At 40.6% G+C, this 26820-nt stretch overlaps 1 protein-coding gene across 10 annotated transcripts in view; it reads right to left on the minus strand.

Annotated features, from left to right (window-relative positions):
* MAGI1 (membrane associated guanylate kinase, WW and PDZ domain containing 1) overlaps positions 1–26820 on the minus strand; it is a 604531-nt gene that overhangs the window by 104169 nt on the left and 473542 nt on the right. For all 10 annotated transcript variants that reach the window (XM_032411708.1, XM_032411705.1, XM_032411702.1 and 7 more), the window contains exons 3-5: positions 21310–21429; positions 7921–8127; positions 104–305 (exon numbers count right to left, since the gene is read on the minus strand). In XM_032411708.1, the coding sequence (XP_032267599.1) occupies positions 104–305; positions 7921–8127; positions 21310–21429 (529 nt within the window). The remainder of the gene's footprint in view (positions 1–103; positions 306–7920; positions 8128–21309; positions 21430–26820) is intronic.

A 26820-nucleotide genomic window follows, 5' to 3' on the forward strand; every position in this document is an offset into this window, starting at 1 on the left:
ACCAGGGCAGCCACTAGAGAGTGGGAAGGAAGGGGGAAGACAGGAAGGAAGGGGGAAGACAGGAAGGAAGGGAAGTTCAGGGAGGAGGAATGGTATACTTTACTCTATAAAATAGACTTCTCCATTTTCGGTGTAGGCCATCTCCCAGTTCTCAGGTAGAGGACCTAAATTATCCTCTGCACAAAGAGGTAGGTATTGAGGGAACTTCTGAGAAGCGTCCGTGTTGGGGGCAGCGACGATGCTAGTATTCACAGGCAGTAGGGCTGCTTCTTGGAGAATGTGCTCTTCTTGGTCACCAGAATCGGCTGTTCAGTTGCAGGGAGTTAGAGAGAGAGAGAAAAGAAACTCATCAATCATATCCCAAACCAGGGAGTTCACTACTGTCTGCATCTATATTTTCAAAAGCCCTCACTCTTTCCTAATTGCTGGCCATCAACTCTATTCCATTTTATTTAGATGGAAGATCTTTCAATAGAAAACATCAAAGTGACATACCACAGTTATTACACCTAGAAAGAAAGACGAGAAAGACATGCTCAGATAATGCATTGCTCGAAATCTTGGAAATGCCAAAGAAGAAACAAATTCATGACTCAAAACCTCAAGTCTCTTGTACTAATAAGGCCATTGAAACACAGACTGAGCCATACTCTTGCTATTAGGTATCATTTGGTTTCATGACTCAGTGGGCATCAGAGAGCAAGAATAAAGTCCATGCTGAAAACACAGATACAGTGGCATCATTACCATTTTTGGATCGATTATTTAAGACATTTTTGGTAGACAGTGGCAAAGATCAAAGGCTGACACATCAAACTGGAAAGTATACAAAACTTTAGAATATAGACACAGCTATACCAGTGAGTCAGATGCAAGCCTCTTTTGGAAAAGTGAGGGGAATGTTCCTGTGAAAACCAAGACAGTTACCCCCAGAACAGGATCATGTGGGTAGACTAATTTGACTTGGGTCTTAAAAGAAGACTCTAAGTACGTGAATCTCCTTGCCTTCTTATTAACTAGAAACATCAAGAGGTGATGTCATCAAAGTATCCACAAAAGGCACTGTTGACATTCTGGCTGAATTTTTATAGAGGCCAAGAATATTAAACATCATTCTCCATGGGGCTTTAAAAAATAATAATCAGGGGTTGTAGTTATTTTCTATCTCCCACAGTAATTCTCCTGTAGACATTTCTGATTTCTGAAAGCAGACTGAGGAATAATAAAAGGCTGTTTCCCACTCTTTCTCTGATGAGTTGCGCCCAATGACGCAGATGAGAATGAAGGTAATTCAACATTTGGAAGGAGGACATGTCGAGCCTACTAAACAGGCACCTCCACCAAAAATCCACCACCATTGAAGAGGCTGCCTTGCATCTCTCGCATCTTTTCCTAGAACCCCCTCTCAGACCTCCCTTTGGAAATCCGTCCATTCAAGGTCCTGGTGGTCTAGATGGGGACTGACTTAAACCTACTCCTAGGTCAGGCGGTGTTTCTAAGTCACATTATCACTCTTGCCTTTGTGATCGGATCAGGCACATGATCCAAAGCAAACCAATGAATGTCAGGCACAGAAGTGTTTGCTGGAATTATCCTCTTGATGCTGAAATTGTTAAGCTGACAGATTCTCATGTTGTAGGTGCTCGTGGCTATCTTGACACAGCTTGGCAAGACCTGCCTTAGAATTAAGCCTACATAGAGGAAAGCAGAAAGGAAAGGTAGAGAAAGTCACCAAATGGCCCTAATTGAGTCACTGATTCCATGTACTCCTGGCCTCTTCAACTGCTTGATCCCCTAAATTCTTGCTTAAGCCAATTTGAATTGGTTTTACAATTTGTATCCATGACTGCAGATTAAGAAAGCAACTAGAATTCTGAAGGAGAAAAAGGAAATTAGGCCAACATGGAAGAAACATTTTGAAATTACTGATCAATAAAAAAATAAATTCAAAACTTGGCAAGATTTCAAAGAGTCACCCTTACTTCTCTAGGAGCCAAGGTATATTCATTTCTGATGTTGTTAGAATGTACACTTCTCACATTTATAAGTGGACATAACAATCACCTGGAGAGATGCTAACATGCTGATTCTGACTCCCTACTACAGAGAATAGGTTTGGGAGAAGGTTCCAAAATGTGCATGTTGAAAGCACCCAGTGATGGAGATTCAGGTACAAGAATCATACTAGGAGGACAGAGGTAACAAATTCTCTAAAGAATCACTAGAACCTTCAGCTTCTAGGAGGGGTTCTGTCCTCCTGCCAGAGTATGGGGCAAACTCCTGGGTCTGCCGTGCCAGGTCCGAGGCACAAATGATAGGTCTGGAGGGAGCACTGGAGAGAGCACAACCTGTCTGAGTGGAGCAGGGAACGCAGTGCCAGGTAATTAGCATCCTGAGGAAATGTGGACTCAGTGAGTCCAGATCTCTGATTTTTCAAGACAAGGTAGGAATCTCTATTTTTATGCAAAAACTCCCAATATTTCAATCACAATTCCTCTTAAAAAAATAAAGCAATATGGCACAACCAAAAAAAAAAAAAAGAGAGAGAGAGAGAGAGAGAGACTGATTATAAGCACTGACTCAGGAGCCAGACTGCCTGACTTTGAATCCTGGCCTCACCCTTTATTAATGTGGGCAACACACTTACTTAACCTCAGTATGCCTTGGCTTCCTCATCTATAAAATGGGGATAACCACAGCAAGCCCACGGGGTTGTGAGGAGGACTGCAGGAGTAAAGCACTCAGGACAGCGTCTAGCATACAGTTAACAGTATTTGTTAGCTGCCATCATCATCAGTTTCTTCATCAACATTATGATTAACCTTTGTTGCCAGGTCAGATCTGGCCCTCAGGAAATTGGCAGGAAAAGGAAGCATGTGACATCAGACCACAGATGAAATCATAGGTTTGCCTGTTTCTAGCGGTGTAACTTCGGAACAGACTGATTACCGTTCTGAGGATCTGTTTCCTCATCTGTAAAATGGGAATGACGCACAAGCCACGAGAACTGAAGGACTGAGGACACATAAAATGCTTGCCAAAGCGCCTGGCACTCAGTGTGGGCATCATGTGTGCTCGGGACTGGGACCTGCTTCTGGAAATGCAAATGTACCAGAGCCAGTGATCATCTTTTAACACGATATTTAAGAGCTAGAGAAGTACCAGGACAATGGATGACATTCGATAACTTTACCTAAGAATTTTAATTAACCCATTTTATTTTTAAAAAGTATTTTATTTATTTATTTGAGAGAGAGAGAGAGAGCACAAGCAGGGGGAGCAGCAGAGGGAGAGAGAGAAGCAGGCTCTCCACTGAGCAGGGAGCCCAATGCAGGGCTTGATCCCAGGACCCTGGGATCATGACCTGAGCAGAAGGCAGATACTTAACCAACTGAGCCACCCAGGCACCCCGATTAACCCATTTTAATAGAAACTGGATATAACAAGAAAAGGGTTGTGGCAATAGGTGGGACATAAATATGAAATGATTTAGCTTAACATGGAGTATATATAATTTATGTTAAAAAAAAAAAAAAAGAAGAAGAAGAAAGCCCTGCCAGGGTTCCAGAACCTCAACTATGGGAAGAGAATATTAGCGCAATGGCAAAATATCTAAGTAACTGTAACTTCCTAAGGAAAAATGCAAATCCCTCTAGCGATTGGACCTTATTTTAAATTATCCAAATATTTTCTTATTTTATATATTTTTCATGTCTTCTTAAAAAAATGCTTTGAGGTATGATTGACATAAAAAAGCTATAGATATTTTCTATCAAAAGATTTTTTTAGCTTCACTAAGGTATAACTGACAAAACTATAAGATATTTAAAGTGTACATCATGATGATTTGATATGTGTATACACTGTCAAAGGATTCTTCCAATCTAATTGAGTAACCAAAAAAAGCTATAGATATTTAATGTAAACAATTTGATGTATTTGGCTTTCTGTGTCTTCTTTCCAGTTCAATAGAACCTTAAACAACCTCATTCTCTCAAATAAAATGAAAAGTCCAACAATGAGAGGCCGGGACAAAGTACAGACTTACAAATTCATAGTCCTAATCATGGCTTTGACTTCGACATATGCTCTGATTTTAGAAAATCTTTCATTTGATTTACCAAACATTTAGGAGCACTGCTATCACCACTCTCTTACGAAAGGTTGCCAATGGATCCAAACAGGATAGGTAGAAGGGGTTATTGGAACACAGGCTGATTGAGGAACAAGGAAGCCTGGTTCTCCCACTGTCTAGTGGGGGAACACGCATTGTTCCTCAGTGTTCTCATCTGCAAAATGGGGAAGGTAATGCCTAGGTTGCTTAGCTCTCAGCATTTCCAGGCAGTTTATAGGATACATGTGAAAATGACTTGTAAACCATAAATGAACATAAATAACTTTTTCACTTATAGTAAGTAAGAAGCTCCCAAACATTTACATACACATACGCATACTTGGGGGCTTTTGAAGGTGACTCTGAGAATATACGCTGTTGTCAAACATACATTTCTGGAGCCTATATTACATGATCTCTACTTTTAGATTTAGGTACATCTCTGACTGCACACAGAGCTAATAAACTTGATTTAAAACACAAATGGCACACTGGATGAGCATGTGGGCTCTGAAGTCAGCTTTTGGGGTTGAAATGACAGCTTTGACACTCACTGGCTTTGTGATCTTAGACAAGCTATTAGACCTCCCTCGTATATGTGTAAAAAGCTTAGCAAAGTGCCTGCCACATAGCCCTGAGAAACATTAGCTCTTAAAGTAATATCATCTCTTGACATTCCAAAGCAATGTTTTATCATTGCTTACTAATGGAAGAGAAGCGTCAGCAACCTCATGTTCAGTAATAGGGGGACTGCTGGGAGAAAAAAAAAGCCTCGAAACATAATTAAATAACATTTGATGTCTCTTAGAGGGGGTTAATGGATGAACCAGCTACTTTTTAGTTGTGATGGTTTGTTACAGATTTTCCAATTTGTCTAAAACAAGGTCCTTATACAAATGCTTTTATTTAGTGTAAGTAACTGTGTGCTTTGGTCAGCAGTATAACTCTACCTTCATGAAGCACATATAAAGAGTGTTCATTCTCAAGGGCTCCTGTAGGTCCATAATTGAGGCACAGTTTGTAGAAGACTGGCCTGTTGCTTTGTGCTCAACAGTCAGTTCTGTGGGAAGTATCTGGGATGACTTTTCATTGCTCAGGTCCTGCCTCCGTCATGGACAATGGGAAGGAATTGTGGCCACCTCCCCAGGATGCTTCTGGCCACAAGTCTCCTGCTCTTTTGCCTGCAGACATTCCCAATATTATTCAGGCATGTTATTTAGACATTTCATACCTCCTTCGAAAGACCCAAAGCAGAAGTCAGCTAAGATAGCAGCAACAGCATGTTAATTAAAAATATCCCAGTAAATATTTTTAATAGCTCCACCGTGTTTCTCTATTTGTATATGAAACTCATTCCTTTATCATAACTCTTCCAACCAGGAGCCAAGACTTCATTATGTTACTGTCACTCTATTCTCCAAGTGGCTGGTAGATTGCTACTTAAAGTGGTTCACAGAGCAAAATGCTTTGACACAGCTAGTTTGATCCACATATCATAGACTGGGTAGTGTCAATTATTTGAAAGAATTTATATGAGTTAGGGTACGACAGGTTGTCAGCTGTCATAGTTGTAGTTTGGTAAATGAGGAGGCACTTACTCAACATACTGAGGATGCCCATCACATGTATATCTGAAGATCATTTCTCTCTGCATCCTATCGACTTTCTTGGTGTTAAGGACAGGAAGCTGAGGAAGACAATAAGGCGCCACTTGGCTTTTGTGTGGGTGTGTGCAGAACAAATGATCAGACTGATTTCAGCAATGACAACCTGGGCCCCAAAGTTTTTCTTTGATGCCAGGATTTCAAGGGAGTATTCAATGGGGTCAGAATTTCTGAGGCGTGGCTTTTAGAGACAAAGATTTGTAGTAGCTAGAAACAGGAAGAGCATTAAAACCTATAGTCAACAATTCCTACTCTATTCTTGCTTTATACCAAGAAATCTACGTAATAAATAGAGGAAAAATAAGGGCACACAGATTTCTTGGGGACCATCCAGTCCTCGTGGCAGAACTATTCAGTGCACATCACTCTGAAGGTCTTACTTCATTGCCCACAACCATGTTTTGGGTTATATTATGATTCGTTATCCTTATTTGTTGAAAGATCAAGACATTATAATGTTAGCTACTTTTTAAAATATTAACTTTTTTTTCATAATTTGCTTTCATATCAGTGAGGACTACTATACATGAATCAAGTATTTCTAAGTAAATGAAATGAGCTGCTTTCAATAAATGCATATGTAAAAGATGGTAAATTTCTCCTAGCTATTACAACTACAGGTCAGCCCCTGGCCTAACCATTCTAATTGGAAAATGGAAATTTTCGTGGAATCAAGTTCTTGGAGCTGGAAGGGGGGACTTAGATATGATTTAACCTTAGCCATTTTACACATGAGAGAAGTTAGATATTATGTTCATAATAAGACAACTATCGAGAACCAAGAAGCTAGGATAACAAACTAGGTCTCCTCTTCTTTATCCAATGCTTCTTGCAGAAGGGGTGGGTTACTGTTATGACAATAAAACCATCAAAAATTATTTTGTCATCTTGAAGAATTTTAGGCTTCTGGGTTTAATGAATTAGAAAACTTCAGAGAGGCCTATACGGGCTCTAGAAGAAGCATTCAACTAATACAAGCATTTTTCTAAATATTCTATTAGATTTGCTAACTCAATACAGAGCTTAACTAATTTCCCCTTTATTGGAACTGAGTCTAATCAAGTAATGACTGAAGTGTGGTGATGTCAGGAAAGGTCACGAAGAGAGGGTTAGATCTCATTTGCTGCAAGTACATAACTACTCCATAGCGATACTCTAAAATATTGAAGAAATTACTTAAGCAGAGGAAAAATAGGAGAAACAAGCCTTCTTCAAAGTCACCATATTATAAACTGGAGTGACTCATGTCTTATACAGTTGCTACATCTTGAGTTACTATAAAGTGAAAAATATTTTTGAACAGTTCTGGGTCACTACACTAACTCAAGAAATATACATCATAACCTCTGTGAAAGGTGCCCCTAAGAATTGTGCAAGACCCAGCCTGCATTAGTCTCACCCAGAGGCACTGTCCTTGAAGATCCCCTCATAAAATACAGTATACCTAAGCTTCACCCTCTCCCACTCCCCATGCCTGTATTCCCTCTCTCGCTGTCTCTCTCTCTGTCAAATAAATAAATAAAATCTTTAAAAAAAATAAGTGTATAATGCAATGAGTAATGTATGATATATAATATAGAATACATATGTAAGATATAATCAAGTATTTATTATTTTTCCATCTTTCTCCATTTGGGGGCAAATGGAAAAAATTGCACAAGTTAACTGAACACAGTATACAGTTCCATTATAATCTCTACTCACAAAGGTAGGAGATAAAAGGATGCTGCTAGCCTTCCATACAGCATCAATGGAAATTAAACTGTTAAACAAATTCTCATATTTCTCTTTATAAGCCATCAGGCATAATTATGGAGCAGTGTCAAGACCAAGAAATAAATGAACTTAATACATATTTTGAAGAGAAGGAAACAATGCTGATTATTCTTGATTCCCTTGTACAGACATTTCCCTCTAGCCCCTTTAAGATATGTGGGCGAAGTTAAAATAGTCCTGCAAAGAAGCATGAAAAATAGATTAGGGAAAAGACCACCTCTTCCCCAAGTCTTGAGTGGTCAGTTTGAATTGTGTCAACCCTTCCGAATAGTTCTTGAGAATAGACACCTTCTCTTCACTCTCTGCAAAAGCCTCGCACCACCCCTTCCCCCGAGTCCATCAAGGGGGAAGGTGGTCTGGTTTTACCTGTAAAGCTGCTGTTCATTTCAGGAACGTCATCCTCCTCCTCATTCTCCGCATGGACTATGCCAGCATTTTGCATATCATTGTAGGACTTGGTTCGCTTTGGGGTCGACTGCTTGGAGCCAGATTGAAGGCTTTGCAAGGCATCCGTCGTGATCACTTTCCCACTGACTGGCTGGCTAGGAGGTTTGGGTGTCCCATAATAGTTTCCTAGGTGATGGAGAGACAAATTTGCATGTTTTAGAAAAAATACTTTTTTTTTTCCCCAAGACTTCACATCCGAATCTCTCAGCACATTAAAAAAAAATTTTTTTTAACTAGAAAACCAGAACACACTGTATTTCATTTCTGGAATAGGTTACAAGAGATGTTGTTCCTACCCAGCTAGACATGGTGATTTCAGAAGTCAGGAGGAAAGCTGCATTGTTTAGTTGCGAAGAACCTACTACTAGGGCTAAAAACAAAGCCGGCTGTACTGAATAGCAAAACTTCATCCTCATTACATTTGAAATTCAATTGGTCACCTTTTTATATAATGCTGAATCCAATTCAGAGTTAGCTTCAGAGAAAATAAAAAATTCATTACTGCCAGCACCCTTACATGCCTACAAAGTCAAGGTCACCTTTGCTTAATAAGTGGACTCCATAAGAGGGAACCAGGGCACTATTAAAAAAGGAGGATGGTGAACACCACGGGGCGCCTCTTTAACTGAATGGCAGGCTTGACTCTCAGGGCCATGTGGGGTGGGAGCAAACCCTTGCCAAGTTTTAACAGAAAACTGTGTCAATGGTGGCACGGTGACCACTCTTTTAAGAAATGTCCATTTTACTTTTAGCCACTTTTCCCAACATTTGACTCAGTACGCTAAGTGATTCTGAGCAGTACCTGGAGGGATTTTTACATTTTATTATTTTATTTTAATAAGTGTGTATATTTTTAATGTGGACTAAAAAAAAATCTAGCTACTAAGTTATGGTAGTAACATAAGGTTTACTTTTAAAATTAAGTGAAAAAGCAATACATTTTTAAAGCAACTTTTAAAAATTTTAAAAGGCAGCTATATATAATAAAAAGTAATTAACTGAATAAATAATAGTAACAGCAGTGAATAAAGTTTCCTTTTGAAAACTTAAAAATAAGTTATTTTAAAGAATATATTTCACATAAATAATAGATAACATGTTCAGATATGGACAAAACCATAAAGGTGATTCATGAACAGCCAAAGTTTGAAAAATATAGCTTATAAACAATAATATGCAGTGACTACATGATAAAAAACATCAGCACTAGAATGCCACTAATCTATTCACCATCACACATCTTCTAAAGGAAGGCCAGAAAGATAAATTACAGAGTCCTTCAATAAATCCTAAGCAACGTTTGTAATTCTTTGCTTAGTGAAGTAGAATTTATACATAATAACAAATCCTGTACACACTGTTTTTTCCCAAGGACTCACCCCACTGTCTAACTTCAGTACATAATTACACAAAATACACCCTGTATTACACAAGCACAAAAGCAAAAGGAGACAGTAACACGTTGCTCTGCATGAGACACATTATTATTTTATAATTAAAATTTTTTTATTAATATTATTTCTTTAAAATACTTTTTGAACCACCACACTTATGAATATACACACCCACTTTCTTTGACAGTGGCATGATAGTGTGTGTCAGCAGGGAAACTGACAACACAAGTTAAAACCTGCAGCAGACTAATGGGTACCATGTTTGATTTGAAGGACACCCAAACAAAACCTACAAAACACATTTTGGAAGCTTGTACTCAACTCAATCATCATAGTTCTTTCACAGAAGATGATGGTAATCAATTTCTTCAAAAAACTTGTCAGGTTTCTAACTTAAAAGGTACAGGTGCTGACTATTACCAACTTGAAGAAAGGCATCCCATGTATGTTTTTAGAGGTTAACATGTGTTGCAAGGAAGAATTAGCACACGTATGATCCAAGACTCTTCTTGCATTTCTACCGAGGTTTCATCTAGGACATCCCATGTCTTTGTTGAAGTTGAAAGGAGGCCACAGCGTTGACTTGTTCATGAACTGAAGACCATTATTGAGGTTTAGGTAAGTAAAACAGCTAACTATTTAAAAAATCATCTTCACAGGGAAAAAAAAAAAAACAGAGACAAACTCTAATGAATTTAATTCTAAACTCCTTCTGATCACAAATCCACCAAAGAATCTCATGTGTATTTTTGAGTTGGAAGTTAAACAAAGACCAATGTCTACGTAAGACTCCTCCACTGAAATATGGGACCAAAGGATGGGTCCCTTTATTCATAATTTTATAATTATACAAGCATTATCATTCAATTTCAGTGCCATTAAACCAAAGCAATATTCAGGAAACTGCTGTCACTTGAAAATCAATTAAAACCTAGATATCCTCAGTTTATAACAAATATAAATGTTTGGAAAAGAAAAGTTCTACTTAAATTTGACAAATATGTATGGATTTTCCTCAGTTTTCAAGTTCGGAATCTTTCTTAAGTTAATAAATGATTAGCAGATTTCTCAACGCAACTATAAACTCCCCCAAACAATCCACTTATTCATAGTTGTTTACCGTTTCTGAAAATTAGTTTAAGATTGACTGGAGACAAAAAAAGTACATGTTATTAGGCTGAACCATACTCAATGGCTATTGTAGAAGACAAACTGCTGTGTATCAGCAATCTCATTCCGGTTAACCTAACATATAGGCATGAACAGTACCCAGCACACCAAAGTGGTAAAGAGACAGTTTGGGCTTCAAATCCTAACTGGCTCTGGGATCCTAGGCATCTAACCATTAAACAAACAAACAAACAAACAAAAAAACCCTCTTTGTCCTCTTCTGTAAAACTGGGATTCTAAGAATACCTCATTTCTTTTTTTTTTTTTTAATATTCAGCATTTTTATTTATTTTATGTTAGTCACCATACAGTACTTCGTTTTTGATGTAGTGTTCCACGCTTCATTGTTTGTGTATAACATCCAGCACTCATTGCAATACTTGCCCTCCTTAATACCCATCACTGGGCTAAGCCATCCCTCCACCCCTTCCCTCTGAAACCTTCGGTTTGTTTCCCAGAGTCCATAGTCCCTCATGGTTCATCTCCCCCTCTGATTTCCCCCCTTCATTTTTCCCTTTCTTCTCCTGAATGCCTCATTTCTATCTAGAGCACCTGTTTTGAGGATAAAACGAGATGGTCCATTGAAAGCCTTTCACCCATACTAAAATGTGCCACTAACACTGAGCCTTGATAAATGCTACTTATGTTGACAGTTTCTGTTTCTAATCTTTCAAATGAGCTCATTCCACCATGTTGGAAGGATTGAGACAATGTGTCTGAGGTACTAGCCACAAGATAACTGAATACTCTTCCTTTACTCTTGTAAAGGAACAAGCAACAGAGCCTGCCAATGACCAAAGAACCTTGGGCAAGGTTTTTACCCTCGGTCTAATACTTCCTCTGTGAGACAGAAATGACAGCCCAAGTGACACTAGTGACTGCACAGGATTATTGTGAAGATCAAATTATGTAACTTTCTGGAAGGTACCCTGTAAATTATAAGGGGTTATAAATGGGAAATGGTGTAATTATTCAAATCCCTCCAGCATTTCTTATTTCCCATATTGCCTGCAAATGCTACAGAAAAGCTTATTTCTAGTAGTTCTCTAACTACAGAGGGTTCACCTTTCCTTCACAGATCTGTTTTTTTCCCCTCTGTATTCTAAAAAAATCATTTGAATTACTAACATAGAAAAATGGAATGTTTCAGATTAAAATCTGGATATACTGAGAATTGCTGCATGATAAACTGTAAGTGCTGGTCGCTTGGATTCTGTCTCTTCCAGGCAATGTTGATGACAAGTGTGTGACCACAGCCAGTTCACCTGAAACACACTCGTTGAATTAAGGATGTCTGCAGAGAAGCTGTTCTCCTACCCTTGGTGCGTCCATGTCCTTACCAGGCCAACACCTTGGCCCCAGTCAAGAAGAGCCCCCGTAAGGCTGCTGCAATGTGAAAGCATGGACATACAAAGGGACTTGGGCACAGGAAGGAAGGAAGAAAACCTAAACCTTCCAAACAGCCTCAGTAACTCACAGATTGGTCTTAGGGATGGGATTCTGGGTGAATGTGGTTTGGGTGCCCTGACTTGTGTGGATGGGGTTATGCTGAAATCCCATGTTGTCTTTACCACAGGATGGGCAAGATGGGTGGTGCACTTGCCATGGGCCAGTCACCACGGGTTCCACTGCCTCAACCCGCCCTCTTCGCTTTCCAAATCTAGCTGGCCGGCCCCTGGGCATGTCCCTTACAACTCCCCCACTGCTGGCAAACTCTCTGCCTTATTAAGTCTCCACGCTGGTCAGCATTGGGCCATGCCTAGCCACGGCAGAGTGCAAACTTACAGAGGGTATGTGCAAGGGCCTGCCTGTGAGGAATACGTGGATCACTTAATGGTATTAAATAAAAATAATATGAAGAATTATAAGTGTTTAAAAAATTAATTTGGGTTATCACCTGGCAGGCTTCACAGTTTCTAGGAGACATGAGCCCGGCTGTCCTATGGACTCCACGTTAGCCAACACACACTTCCCGAGGTGGCCAGGTTCCCTCCCAAGTGGGAATGTGTGTGTGTCTTGCTGCTGTTTTCAAAACTGGCTCTACCATAAAACTTAACAGGGATGGTGGCTGGGGAGGGAGGAGAGGGCAAGGGGAAGACAGAAGAAGAAGCCGCTGCTAGCCTTAATTAACAGGCACAATCTTTGGCCATGACCAAACCTAAGAAAATATTTTCTGACATGCGTTTAAAAATTAATGGGGACTGCAAATCAATTTTTAGAGCCTGATAAAATATTTAAGGAGGACCGTAACCCTGAGTTTTAAGCCAGAATGAATCAAATCTATATGGCCTTTCACTTTGTACAAGTTTAGTATTCATTCACTTCCCTACAGAGAACGCCCCCCCCTTTTTTTTTGGCCAGGCACTATGCTAGACACCAGAAATAAGATGTAAAAAGGGGACTAAAACATGATCTTCACAAAATGCTCTGTGTGGTATACATCCTTTTTCTTAAATTTCATGCAAACCATAAAGTTCTATTGCATGGAGATTCTGGTTGAGTGGGTCAGGGAAGGGCCCAAGATTCTGAATTTCTAGGAAGGACTCAAGGGGCACTGGACCATACTCTGCATAGATAGCAGAGGGAACCAGGTCAGAGAAAACCATTCATCTTTAGTAGATGAGGAACACAGAGGCCAAGAGTAGCAGAAATGCCAGACTTAAGAGTCATTGGCTGATCCAGGGTAAGTAGCACTCAGGTTCTTTGGCCCCCAGTGTGTAATTCTGTGTGGGAGGTGGGTGGGGGCAGGGGCACTTGTCTGTCCTCTTCCTACAGAACATGCTTTTGAAAATAAGCAGAACAGGATGGTAGTGACTATCAATGGAAATATATAGTATATGCCTTCAATGGGGCAATATCACCCCCAAAGGAGCAAAAATAGGTTTGATTCTTTGGGGGTGTGGTAGGATAAAAAAGTCTTACTCTTTTTATGTGTAAAACTCAGATGTACATAGAGTACATAAGGCCACAGACATCCAGCATATCTGTTTTTGCCTAACCTCAGGGTCATGCCATTACCACCCACTCGTCCTCAGAGACTGTATCCCTGACACCCCTCCCCACCCCCCAACTAGATCAAAGCTGCCCTTAAGTGTCCTCTCAGGGAACCATGTACCTCTCCTTCCCAATGCCCTCTGTTGTAATTATCATATGGTTGAATTCACCAGTATCTGTCTTTACCTCTAGACCACAAGCGCCACGAGAGCAGGGACCACATCTGCTCTTATACACCACTTCATCTCCAGGCCCTCCAGATGTAGGACCGGCACATCCTGTCATTAGGAATTCTTTGAGAATGAGTCAATACACAAGTAGAGACAGCACACAGGAATGCCAGGCTGGGATGCTCCTCTACACCTCTATTGTGGATCTGGTTTTTAATAGCATGACTCAAGGCAGCCTCTTCCCAGTCCATCAATCACATCTCAATGACCTCAGATCCGCACTATTTCACTTTCCACTTGCTTGCTCAGCACATGAAGGTATCATTCGTAAAAACGCCCATCACTTTCTTTTTACTCTTCCCTGTCTTACCTGCTCCACCCTACGGAACCATGATTTGCATGCAAAGAATGACAATAAGCCACTGATCTATAATGAGATGTTTGTTCTTGCCACTGCCATTTGGCTCTGAATATAAGACCGAAGAGGGTAATGTAATTTAATAGTTTTGTGACCCTGAGCAAGATAAGGGACTTCTCTCTCTGCAGCCTCAGTTCTCATGGTATAAAGATAAGAACAGTACTCATCTAGCAGGTTTTTTTGTGTGTAGATGAAATTAGATACTGTGTACAAAGTACTCACCATTGTGCTTGGAACAATGTCAGCATGTAATGAACCCTAGCAGTCTTAAGTGGCACCTACCACTGGAGGCCAATATAAGCTCTAAAATATAGAAGAGGGTATTGGTATCAAAATGCATACTTAAAGAACAACATTGACCAAAATTTACCTTTATTGTGCACCTACCATGTCACTACCCATATGTTCACTTACACTAATCTTTATTAATAATCCTATGGAAAAAAAGACATCAGTATTACCATTTTCAGACGAAGACGAGATTCACACAATGTGTAAATGATGACTGGCATTTACACACACATTTGTCTGTTCCCAACATCTATGTTGTCAACTCCAGGAATCTCTGAGGATCTCTAAGTAGGGAATGAAGCAAAACTACCGTGGCACCAGCCTCTTCATCTTCATATGCAGAGGAACGGCCAATTGCAGTACAGATTCCCTTTGGTTACTTTCATTATCAACAGAGAACATTCCATGGTGGAGTTTGCCAACAGAGCTTATCACAACAGACGGCTTCCAAGGCCTGCCAAAGAACAGGACTCCAGACGTCTCGTTTTCCTCAATGACAAACAAGAACTCTCTTCACCCCTGCTTTATCTCTGTGTCCCCAAAAAGTATACCCTTGGCAGGTGCTTTCTTGTAGACCTTCTAGGAAGCAAAACAATGACATTATTGAATGCCGACATCCCTCTCTCTCTCATTGACATGCAGAAATATGCAACCCATAACTCGATTTTGAAATGTCACACTGGCACCGTACTTCCATGCTGGGGGAAAATCTTTGCAATGCTTAAAGTGTATAATCAGCCTCTTCTACCCAGAGGCATTTGTAAAACAGGCATGTTTGGAACCACCCCCACTGAACAGTTCATCCCTTGTAAACTCTCTCTTAGAGAAGTCCCAAGGGCTGACTGAAGCAGCAACCTGTCTCGCTGAGTGAAAATGTCAACAAGAAAAAAAAAAAGGAAAGAAAGAAAATCAAGGCAGAGAGAGATGGTGCAGCTGATTTATTTTAAGCACCGTATCAAATAAATTTGTTCATTGCCACAATTAGGAAGTTGAGCCAAGGAGGAAAGACATTTATTTCTGTTTTCTTGGCCTTGATGTCAAATCTATCTAATGACAGAATGAGGAGTTGGTTCAAATTGCGAAGCAGAGATCAATTATGAGCTCCACTAATAACTTCTATGCTTTGTGAGGGACAATAGTTAGATTCCTTATATAGACAGATAGGGCCTCTGCTCTGTTGGAGTATATGCAACTCTCGGCATTACAGCTGGTGGCACATGGAAAGTTTCATCACGCAGCCCCTAGCCCCGCCACCAAACCCAACCTTTTCCAAAGTTTTTTTATCTCAGCAAACGGTACAAGCATCTACCCAGTTATGTAAGACAGAAACGATGAGTCATCCTAGGAGGACTACCATCACTTGCATCTCCTACCTCCTTCTTACGATAACTGACATATTACCAAGTCCAGCTTTTTAATCAGATAAGTATCTCAAGATTCAGTCAACTTATCACTAACACCAGCACCACAGTCCAAAGCTAACTCCATCTAGGGTTGCTAGATAAAATGTAAAACCAGATGTTCTATTTTTTTATTTGTTAAATCTAGCAATCTAACTCCAGCTCAACTACTACAGCTCACTCCAATTATTACTTCTACAGGAAAAGCTTTTCCCAACTCCACAAAGATCCGATCTCCCCGACCTATAGTCTCCTCTACAGACCCCAGCACACTCATAACTGTACACTTATTTCTGTGATTATTCGAATGCTGCGCCTTGTGCACTACATGATCGAGGAGGGCAATGATCATACGTGGTTTTGCCAAGCATTTTATTTTTGATGAATAAACAACTGAAGAAACAAACTAGTCATACAGTCTACAAAAGAGGTATCCATTTCCAGGGAGCAGAATGGGAAATACTGGCATATCAGTCCTGCCCGTGACATGACTTGGGTGACGGGCTTTTGGCCAGGCTTTGTCCCAATTCTCTTTAGTGTCTTAGACCAGTCTCTCCCTGGATCTCAGTTCTGTATCATTTCCAGCTTTAAAATCCCACAACCCTGCAACTCTTAAACCCCAAACATATATTGACAGTTACCCAGCCCTGAGGTTTTTTGTTTTTTGTTTTTTTTTTCCCGGCCCTGAGGTTTTATTGCTTCATTCTACTTGTCTGCCATTTCACACGTCACTGAATGTACCCACAAAAGAAGATCACCCCTGCTCTGCAGTAACATGCTCTTTGGGAGGATTCGAAATTATCCTTTTTAAAGGAGCTTAACTCTTAAACATGTGCTTAGCTCTCTGAAGTCAGCTGAGTGAGAAGGGAGGGCTCTTCTCGAGTAGGTGCTCACCCTTCCCTGCAGAAGCTTTCATTCTAGAGCTGCGCTGTAAAACATGGCAGCCACCAGATACCTGTGACTATTTAAAGTTAAATTAGTTTAAATTAAACTAAATTTAAGTCAGTTTCTCAGTCATAATAACCACATGCGGCTAGTGACCGCCATGTTGGGCAGCTCAGAGTACTGAACATTTCCATCACTGAAGGAAGTTCTATTGCATTGCACTGGTTCTAAAGGAAACAGGGCATGGCTCTTTGTCCCTCCTTCTCTAGAACCAATGTTCTGACCTTCTCTCGGTTCATCCCACTTGCTCTCTTTGGATTCAGACCTCGGGGCTGGTGCTGACTTCCAAACTCAAGCACTGTCCCTGAGTCTCTCACTTGAAACCATGAGGTCCTCTGACTGTCACTTCCACAAGGGGTCTCCTCTGATGGGAGATGAGATGTAGTGCCCTTGAGGTATGCTTCTGGAGCACCCTATTTCCCTTCTGAGAACACACATCACTTCTCTTGAAACTGTTTAATTTGCTTCACAACACTGAGGGGCTGCAGAGGACAGACTATGGGGCCAGACAGCCCGGGGTTTGGATCCCAACTCTATTCCTGGCTCACCATGTGAACTTAGAAAAGATAACTGGCCTCTCTGGGCCTCATGCTCTTCTTCTGTAAAATGGGGAATCAACTGTACCTACCTCATAGGATTGGTGGGTAGTTAAGTGAGCAGCTGCCTATAACATACTTTGAAGAGCATCCAGCACATAGTGCATGCTGGACAAGTGCTGGCAAAAATGAATAACTAAAAAGTGTAAGCATCTTCAAATGCAGAGCTGCTTTGGTTTTCTGTCCTGTACATCACGCCTCATGCTACGGAACAACATCTGATGCAAAGCGAATGCTCAATAAATACTTGCTGAATTGAACTGTGTATGTGTAGATGGGCTTGCTGGAACACCGCACCGCTGGAAACTTATGGTATAGCCATATTCAGAACAGTGTTAGCAAGATATCTGTGCAGGGATGCTCACTGCTGCCATGTTTACAAAGCACCAAAAATGGGGATGGGGGGCGGGTAACATCCTAAATGTCCACCTGCAGGGGACTGGTCAGCATACACTGGGATACTTCACAGCATTTTAAAAGAGCAAGATAGAACTGCATGGGGTAATATGGAAAGATTTCTAAGACACGTGAAGTTGGAAGGGGAAGAATAGAGGGAAATGAATGAGAGTCCATAGGCGCATGCCCTGTGTGTGTACATTTTCTGAATCTCTGCACTAGATCCTTTCACTGTGGCTCCCTATGGGGAGGAAGGGAAGCAACTTGGACTTAAACATGTTTACATTCTTCACTATAGTAAGGATTCCATCATGTACATTTATTACTTTTACTCAGAATGATCAAAGTGGCTTGCATTAAAGAGTGTGCTGTGGGGGCGCCTGGCTGGCTCACTCGGAGCACGCGACTCTTCATCTCAGGGTCATGAGTAGGAGCCCCACGGTGGCTGTAGAGATTACTAAAAAAAATTAAGCTTAAAAAAAAAAGAGTGTTTTGTGTCCTTATGCTAAATTTTTCCTCTCTGGAACCAGGACAGGCCAAGAGACAAAAATGTGAGCAGGAAAAAAGACGGTGAGTACCTGGGAAGTAAATAAAGATGTTTTACTGGCAAATGCACTGGTTTACTGACTAGTAGAAGGGGGAGGGAATCCACCAGGGTGGCAATTTCAGATCAGTCGTGTGTGTAAATGTAAGAGCTAACGCTGATTGAGAGCTTACATGTGTCAGACACTGTGCTCAGCCCTTTCCAATTATTGTCTCATTTAATCCTACCTATGAGGAAGCACTATTATTATCCTCATTTTACCAAAGGGAAAATGGAGACACGGAGCATTAAGCAACTTGCCGGAGGGCACACAGCTCCACAGCAGAGGGGCTGAGATTCCATCTCAAGCAGGGCGGTAGCCCGGCCTGCACGCTTGTTAGTGTCCAATAGACAGCTGTGGTCGGGGCCCGTCCAAGGGAGGCAAGGACAGAGGAAGTTCTCTAAAGATCTATCCAGCCCTATTCCTGTGACAGTATCTGGCATTTAATAAAAATTCCATTTTGCTTCCAGCCTCTAAGAGTCGACACAATACACTTCAGTGCGTTCCAAAAAAGTATGAACTGTCTCCTATGGTAGGGAAATTATACAGCTAAAAGGTCAAAGGCTGACAAACACTGAACAATCAAATGGCTGAAAAACGGAATGGATTAATGCTGGCCATGAGAAAATTTCAACTCCAAAACAACGGAGCAACATTCACAGAAGGAGTTTTATATGAGACGATCAGGCACTCTCTGAAAAACGTTTCCCTGTTGCTACCCACCACGAAGTTAGGTGAAAGTACGGATGAGTTATTTCTACGACTTTTTAATTACATCCAGGATATTCTTCTTGGGTTTTTTGGGCAAGAGTGTGAGGCTCTGAAAGTCAAACTGAGCTGGGTTTGGTTCTGGGCTCCAGCATTCCAGCACCAGCCATACAACCTTGAACATGTTCCTAAATGCTTCTTGGTCTCAGCAAACCCTTCTGAAAATTCCGTGATCATAGTTACCTCTGCCAAAGCGATACCATTAAATGGGAAACAAAGTGACTCCACCTATATGTCATTTGTAATATAAACAATTGGAGAAAATGAGTTTATCTTCCTTGTTTCCCAGACAAGTTGTTGTCTATACCACATGCTTTGTTCTTCCAATCCAACACATGCCGTTTTGCATTGCACAACCACTCCCACCCTCAACCTTTCCAAAAATGCAAACGGAAGTTTGTTGTTGTTGTTGTTGTTGTTTCTTTACATTAGGGGATTCAAGCTCCCCAGATGGGCATAACAATGGATTTCATATAAGGATAATTCACTTTCTGAAAATGAAAGATGATTCACATTTGCCCTATTCTGGGCCACTTGAGTTTTTAACTAGATTCACATTTGCAAGACAACCTTGAAGAAGCTCCTGGTACATCCACTTAGCCTCCTTCCCTCACCTCACTCCTAGGCTTTAGTGAATTATCCTTGCTTTGGGTTTTCTCAGACCCCCTCCCACTTCCCCAACCACCAGTCATATCACAACACTTCAAGGAAACTGAGACAATTGATAATTAGCAATGTACTCAAGGGAAATACTCTTGAATTCACAATCAGAAATTTGATTTACATCTGAACACAACCCAGTGTATATTCACAATTTGGAAATGAGCTGTAGGTACAAAGATAATGCTCTTCCCCTGCCCCCTCTCCAAAGAATATCAAACCATGATCAGCATACCTAAGATCCATGACCGTTACTTAACTGTTAGCCACTGTCCGGAACAGGGTTATTATCATATCAAAGCTATAATATCCCTAATAAAATAAGAGTCCACATTGTACGTACGTTTTGTTTTTAAGTCTACTCTTGCAATGCCCCTGTGATCACCAAATAAATCCAAATTTTAAAAGACTATAAAGACATACACATAATAATTTGACCAAGTTAATAATCTGACCTAGTTAATAGTATCAGATTATGCTCTTCTGTCTCAAATTATAATCCTCAAAAGAGCAATCTAGCTACAATATTGTTTTCAGAAAATGTACTTTGAATTTTTTCCCTACATTTGGCTTTGACCTTGCTATCCCATCTGTGGGATCTTGTCCTATAGACATATTTTCGCTTGTGTGAAATGATTTATGCCCATGTTATTCAATGCTGTAGTGTTTTGAGATTTTAAAAATATTTATCCAAAGGGAAATAGTTAAATAAATCATGGCTATGCTGATACAAAGAGATTACACAGCCATTTAAAAAACAAAACAATAAGTGCTCTATTACTAAACCTGCAAAGAACTATAAGACATACCGTTAAAAGACCAAGGTACCGAACAGCATGTATTGTATACTACCTTTTGTATAAAATAGGGAAGAAATAAGAACACATGCAGAGAACACATATGTTTATATACACACGTGGCACATGCATCCTTGTATTTACATAAAGAAATTTCAGAAGGGTAATCAAACTCTAATGGCACGGGATGTAATATGGAGAGAAAGGAGAATTTGAAATTAGGCAGATAAAGATAGGTATATGAAAGAGATTACTTATTTAATACTTTTGAGATATTTTGCTTCATGAGCCATATACATATATTATCTACTCCAAAAATACATTAAAAATCAATTAGTGGTAAAAAAAAAATGACATTCTATTCCTTCAAGATTAAAACAACACCTGTAAAGTCACATTTTGTGATTGACCATGATTCTTTCCCCTCTTCTTTCTAATACCATGCAAGCCCATATTAAACAACGACAACAACAATACACACACACACACAGAGTCTTCAATTAATAAAGGAGAAACCTCTTGGAGAAAAAAAAAAAGCCCGCAACTATTTTTAAAGAGCTCCACAAAGTCTTACCCCATATATTTTATCAATCATATTAAGGTGAATCTCCTATAGTTGATTAGACTTCACTAGTTCACAAAACACTCTTGCCTGGATGGCTCCCGATCCTCTGATGTGCCCAGGAGAGAGGCAGGCTCACCACCCTCACACAGGTAACGCTCACCTTCATAGGTGCCGACTTCCAGAAGGGTCCCGCTCTGCTCGAGGTCCAAGAACTCCTTCACAGTCAGAAAGTTATAGTCCACGCCAGGCACTTCTCCTTCTCTGGGAGATCGGGTTGTGCCTGCAGCCGACAAGACAAATACACAAGACACCATCAGTCAATGAAAACAGGAAGCTCCCCATTCGGTTGTAATTAGAATAACCTGTTTCGTAGGCTGGAGTGCCTAAGCATGCCGACCCATCTGCCCAGACAGGGACCTAGGAAAGACAACTTCTATCTCTTTTTTTTTTCTTTTTTTTTTTAAAGTCTTTTTTTTTTTTTTTAAGATTTTATTTATTTGACAGAGAGAGCACAAGCAGAGGGAGAGAGAGAGAGGCAGGCTCCCTGCTGACAACTTCTTTCTAACAGCACAGCATCCTCACTTCCACCCGCTCGTGCTTGGGACCTTCGAATGGGAGAAAGAGCAAACTGAGCACAGCTGGGTAGCCTGGGATGAGTTTTTATCACTTCTTAAAATGCACTGAATGAAAAAGGCAAACTGGATTTTAGACGGACAACATGCACAATCAGCAGCTTCTAGGACTCCAGTAGATACTAAAAAGTTATCCACCTTAAGCTCACAGCCTAAGGGGTTTATATTTTTAACACCGGCCTCAAGATTCCTGTGTTCCGAAGTATATCCGGCAAGTTCCAATGTAATAAGTCCTTTGAACAAAATGACATCCACTGCATAAACACATCGCTAGAGAAATGCAATTGCCCAAGATCGGTGGTTGGATATCTCCCAGGGATTAAAATGCTGCTGCTGTCCATGTAATTAATATGTTCGATGAAAAGAGGCCACCCGTAAGTTCTGATGGGAGAGAAGGGGCACTGAATTTGCTAGAAAATTCTCCCCTTGAATATGGTCATTCTGTCCATGACTAATAAATACAACAATTCTTCTTATGAACAATAGAGGGTCTCTAGAGGATTCAAGTCACCCAGCTCAGGTGCGAGGCTCTAGACCTATCATTTCAGCCTCATCTCAACCAAAACTGTAGAAGCAATGTGGAAGGAATGTGATTTACACACAAACCGAGAAAAGAAGACAAACCAAGAAGCAATTATGTAGTGTGTACTAGGAACCTCTGTCAAATACTAGAAAAGACCAAAAAAAGAGCAAAGTACCGGATTTCTGCTTTTACATTCAAGTTAGGTGATATGATCAACTAAACTCATTTTGCAAGGCACCGTTTACCTGCGGTATTCTAAAGTTGATATTTTCCTGTATATTAAGCAGGCATTTTTCTGTATTCCTAGGAACTTAATAAGCAAGGATTTCCCCCTAATCCTAGAAACTTTAAAGCAATTCAAAGTATGTACCTTGTGGCTCTAATGTTCTCTCATCACTTGCCCTATGAGAATGATCATATCCACACACCTATGGGGCCATCGGGAACTTCTCTTAAGTGATAAAACAAAAACAAAAACAAAAACAATAAAACAAAAACCCTCAACACTTGCTGCATATTTAACTTAGGATAAATACATTTTAAATGAGCCCGATTTTTCTAATATCTGAAATTGGACTGTTTTAAATAGCCGCAAACTCTCCACAGTATGGTTGTATTGCACACGTTTGCTTAGCAGGTCCCACATGCTGGAACTTTCCGGTAAAGAAGCCTGCTTGTGTCCAGAAGTCTACTCTTGTACTATTTCCTGATTTGTTCCCATTTCAGGCTCCCCTGACAGATGATGGCAAGCGCTTTCAGGTAGCTTACAATTTTTAAACTGAGATCTCCAACGTCAGGCACATAAGGAGGTACTCCAGAAACAGAGAGAATACCATATACTGTTGCCGAGCAGGTTCCTGCAGTGGGAATGGCAAGTTCAAGGCTTGCCACCCCTCCCAACTTGTGGTCTTAGGCATGTTCCTTAGCTTCTGTTATTACTTGGTTTCCTCATCTGTGACACAGGGATAATAATGGTACCTACACTATAGATTTGTTGTGTGTACTGAATGTAATAAACCTTTTAAAAGACATATATAGCTTAATAATCATCAGCACATATGATAGTTTATGTCATCATTAGAAGGAAATGAGTTGAGAGAATGCTATAGTTCAAATGCTATATATATATATATATCCTTACATCTCTCACCAGGTTTCATTTTTTTCAATAACTATTTATTGAGGTCCCAACTCATGCCGGGCAGCAGCTCAGGCACTGGGGAAACCCTGGTGAACAAGACAAAGCCCCTACCCTTGTGAAATTTATATTTTACTGTGAAAGACAGAAAACAAATGTGTATGGGAATAAAACAAAATTTCAGGTGGAAATAATCTTCCATAGGAAACATAGGTTAAAGTGTCTCAGAGCAATGTAGGTTAAAGGGTTTAAAAGTATCTTGGAGGAAGGAAGCACGCTGGGGAGGAGGGAAGCTATTTTAGATGGGGATTAGGGAAAGCCTGGCTAAGGAGATGCCACCCAAATGGAGAGCCCTGCCGAGGTGATGGGAGAGCGTTCCAGGCAGGGGGAAGGGGCCAGGGCTCTGGTGCAGACAGAGCCTTGGTAGGTGAGGGGAAGGGCAAAAAAGACCCGAGTAATGGTGACAGAGTAATGGAAAAGGGTTACTTAAAAAAGCCACAGCAAACACTTCATATCTTATTCTAAGGAAGATGAGAAGCCACTGGAGGGTTTTCAGCAGGGTGGTGCTAGGCTTCATTTTAAAAAGATCATTGAGCTTGACAGAGAACAGGCTTTGGGCAGAGGAGGGGGAGGCGGGCACGAACAGAAGCAATGAGACCAGTGAGGTGGTTATTACAGGGTCCACGGGAGAGAAAATCAGGTCACGGATAAGAAGAGTAGGGCGGAGCTAGTGAGAAGCAGTCCGATTTCTATCCTACGTTGTGAATATTGCAAATAGCTGTGACACAGTCCACAGGATGGACATATTAAACTCATCAAGCCACATGAGGTCCATATTTTGAAGACAGAGCTTGTTGATGGGAGTGGATGGAGTGTGTAAGAAAAACAGAGGGATAAAGACTGACATCCCATTCTTTGTCCTGGGCAAATGGGCAAATGGCCTTGTGCCCTTTACAAAAATCAAGAAGACAGGGGAGGAAGTGGTTCTTAGGGGAAAAACAGTAAGAATTCACTTTGAGACATGTGAAGTCTGAGATGCCTATTAGACACTTAGATGTGGAGGGTTGTGCACAGCTGACCAGGTAAGTCTGAAGATCAGAGTGCAGGTTGGGACATAAAATTGAGAGTGATGAGTAAACCACTGGCATCTGAAGGCAAGAGACAGAGATAACAGGGGGCGGGGGGAGCGGGGAGTGTACAAAAAGAAGCCAAAAAGTTTGGATTGAACACTAATTTGGATTGAACTGAACACTAAGCCCGTAATTTTTAGTAACGGAGAAAACTAGGAAGACCCCCAAAGGAGACTAAGAGGTAGCAGTCAGCAAGGCAGGAGCAAAGGAAAAGGGTGTGATGTCCTGGAGCCAAGTGAAAAAAGCCATTTAGCCTGCTCCTGGGAAACCACAGTTTACAGCACATTGGGAAATCCCGGTGTGGGGCAAGAAGAGAAACTCTGAAACTTGCTGTGAAGGGGTCTGTCCTAAATGTGATCTATATGGCAATTCTCATCCTCAGCCTCCATATCAAAATTCCATTAGCTTCATTTATCGCCCCATCCCATGCCCCACTCCCCAAGAGATGAGGCTAAATAAAACTAACGAAAGACTTGTTGGGTTTTTAAAGTCTTCTGAAACCAGACAATGGTGGGGGTTTTTTTCCTCCTTCTTGAGCCATCTTATCTTTCCTGTGTCTTTCCACCATGTTTTTCAGAACCAATCTGTCAGATTTACTTTAAAGGGTCTTAATTTCCTGAAAGGATTCAAAATTATGAATAACTTAAAAAATGCTACATTTTAGAGGAAAAAATGAAACTCAGAGATAACCATTTTCCCATGTAAATAAATACGTTTGGCGGCCTTGGACCTGCAGGGGAAGGAGTGGGGGGCGGGTTAGTCTCCACCCACAAAACCTTCAGGGTTTATTACCCAGACAAAACCTTTCTACTCAGCAGGCTAGCAGGAGGTTTACTCCCAGTTACCCTCTGAGCAACCCGCCCTGGGTTTGGGCCAACATGACCAGGCTCCATTCAGTGACGCGAGGGAGAAAAGGGCAGGGGAGGGGACCCCGCCTCCTCTTTTCTTCTAGCCGAATGACAGGCTGCCGGCTGGACACACGCCTGGCAGATGGCATTTCAAAGGGTTTTCAGGAGCCATCTGGGGTGGGTACAATTATTACAAACCACGCTTCTAACAAAGCCAGAAGGGTTACTTCCTGGCAGAAGAGAAGTAAAACAAATTCTATCATGTTCCTCAGGGACAGCATATTAAAAAAAAATAATCACCGGGCTGACAAACTGGGGTTTTCTACAGCCTACAACACTGCCTTCTGCTTGTCTAGCCAGAAATCAGGCCAACGATATCTAACAGTTATTAGCTTTAAGCAAATATGCACAGTGCGCACCTCCTTGCCTTTAAAAAACCAACAAACACACAAACAAAAAACAGGAGTGAGAGATGATCAAACAGCAGGAAAGGATGAACAGCATCCATTTATTGGATACTTACTTATGTCCCAGGCAAGGTGTTAAGCACTAAATCAATACTACTGTATTTAATTGCTAGAAGAAATGTAAAAGTAAGGACTGTCATTATACTCATTTTATTGATGAGGAAGCTGAGAGTCAGAGAAGGAAAGTAACTGCCCAAGGTCACGTGCACAATTAAGAAGGAAAGTAACTGCCCAAGGTCATGTAACAAGTAAACTGAGCAGAGCTACGGTCTCTTGGAAAAAAATCTCTTTAGATATTTGTGGCAGCAGGGTTTTTAGCAAAAACAAAACAAAAGCAGTCCTCCAAAATGAAAAACTAAGTGCCCATACATATGGGAATGACTGAATGAAATATGGTAGATTCACCCTCAGGAAAATTTTTTTTAACTATGTAAAGAACAGTGTGATCTACACAGTTACCAGAAGGAATGTCTATGATGTTCAGTTGAGTGATACAAACGAGTTACTATGTAAACTTGAATAATATGTAAAATATGGCTGCATTTTATTGAAAAACAGAAAAGGAAGCCCTATGGACGCTATGTTTTTTAAGTTATTAAATAGTTAAGTGGGTGGAATAATATTAAATCCTTAGCAGAGGTAACCTCAAGGGGGGTGGGTTCAGAAATGGGAAGAGACAAAATGATTGTTTCTTTAAATAACTCTCAGACTCTGAATTGTACCAATGTGTATGTAGTTGTTCTGGCATTTTATAAATTGAATAAAAAGATTATTTCCGGAATCTTGAACAATTTGATTCTTGGGTATCCTAATCCAATATCTTCCATATTAACTTAGTCCTTGCAAAAACATGCAAAAGAATATAGGCTCCCTGTGAATCAAACAAACAATACTTTCGAGGTTTCCCATATCATAGAAAGCCAGCATTGACGT

The sequence above is a fragment of the Phoca vitulina genome, unplaced genomic scaffold, assembly GCF_004348235.1.
Source record: "Phoca vitulina isolate PV1807 unplaced genomic scaffold, GSC_HSeal_1.0 scaffold13, whole genome shotgun sequence".
Lineage (NCBI taxonomy): Eukaryota > Metazoa > Chordata > Mammalia > Carnivora > Phocidae > Phoca > Phoca vitulina.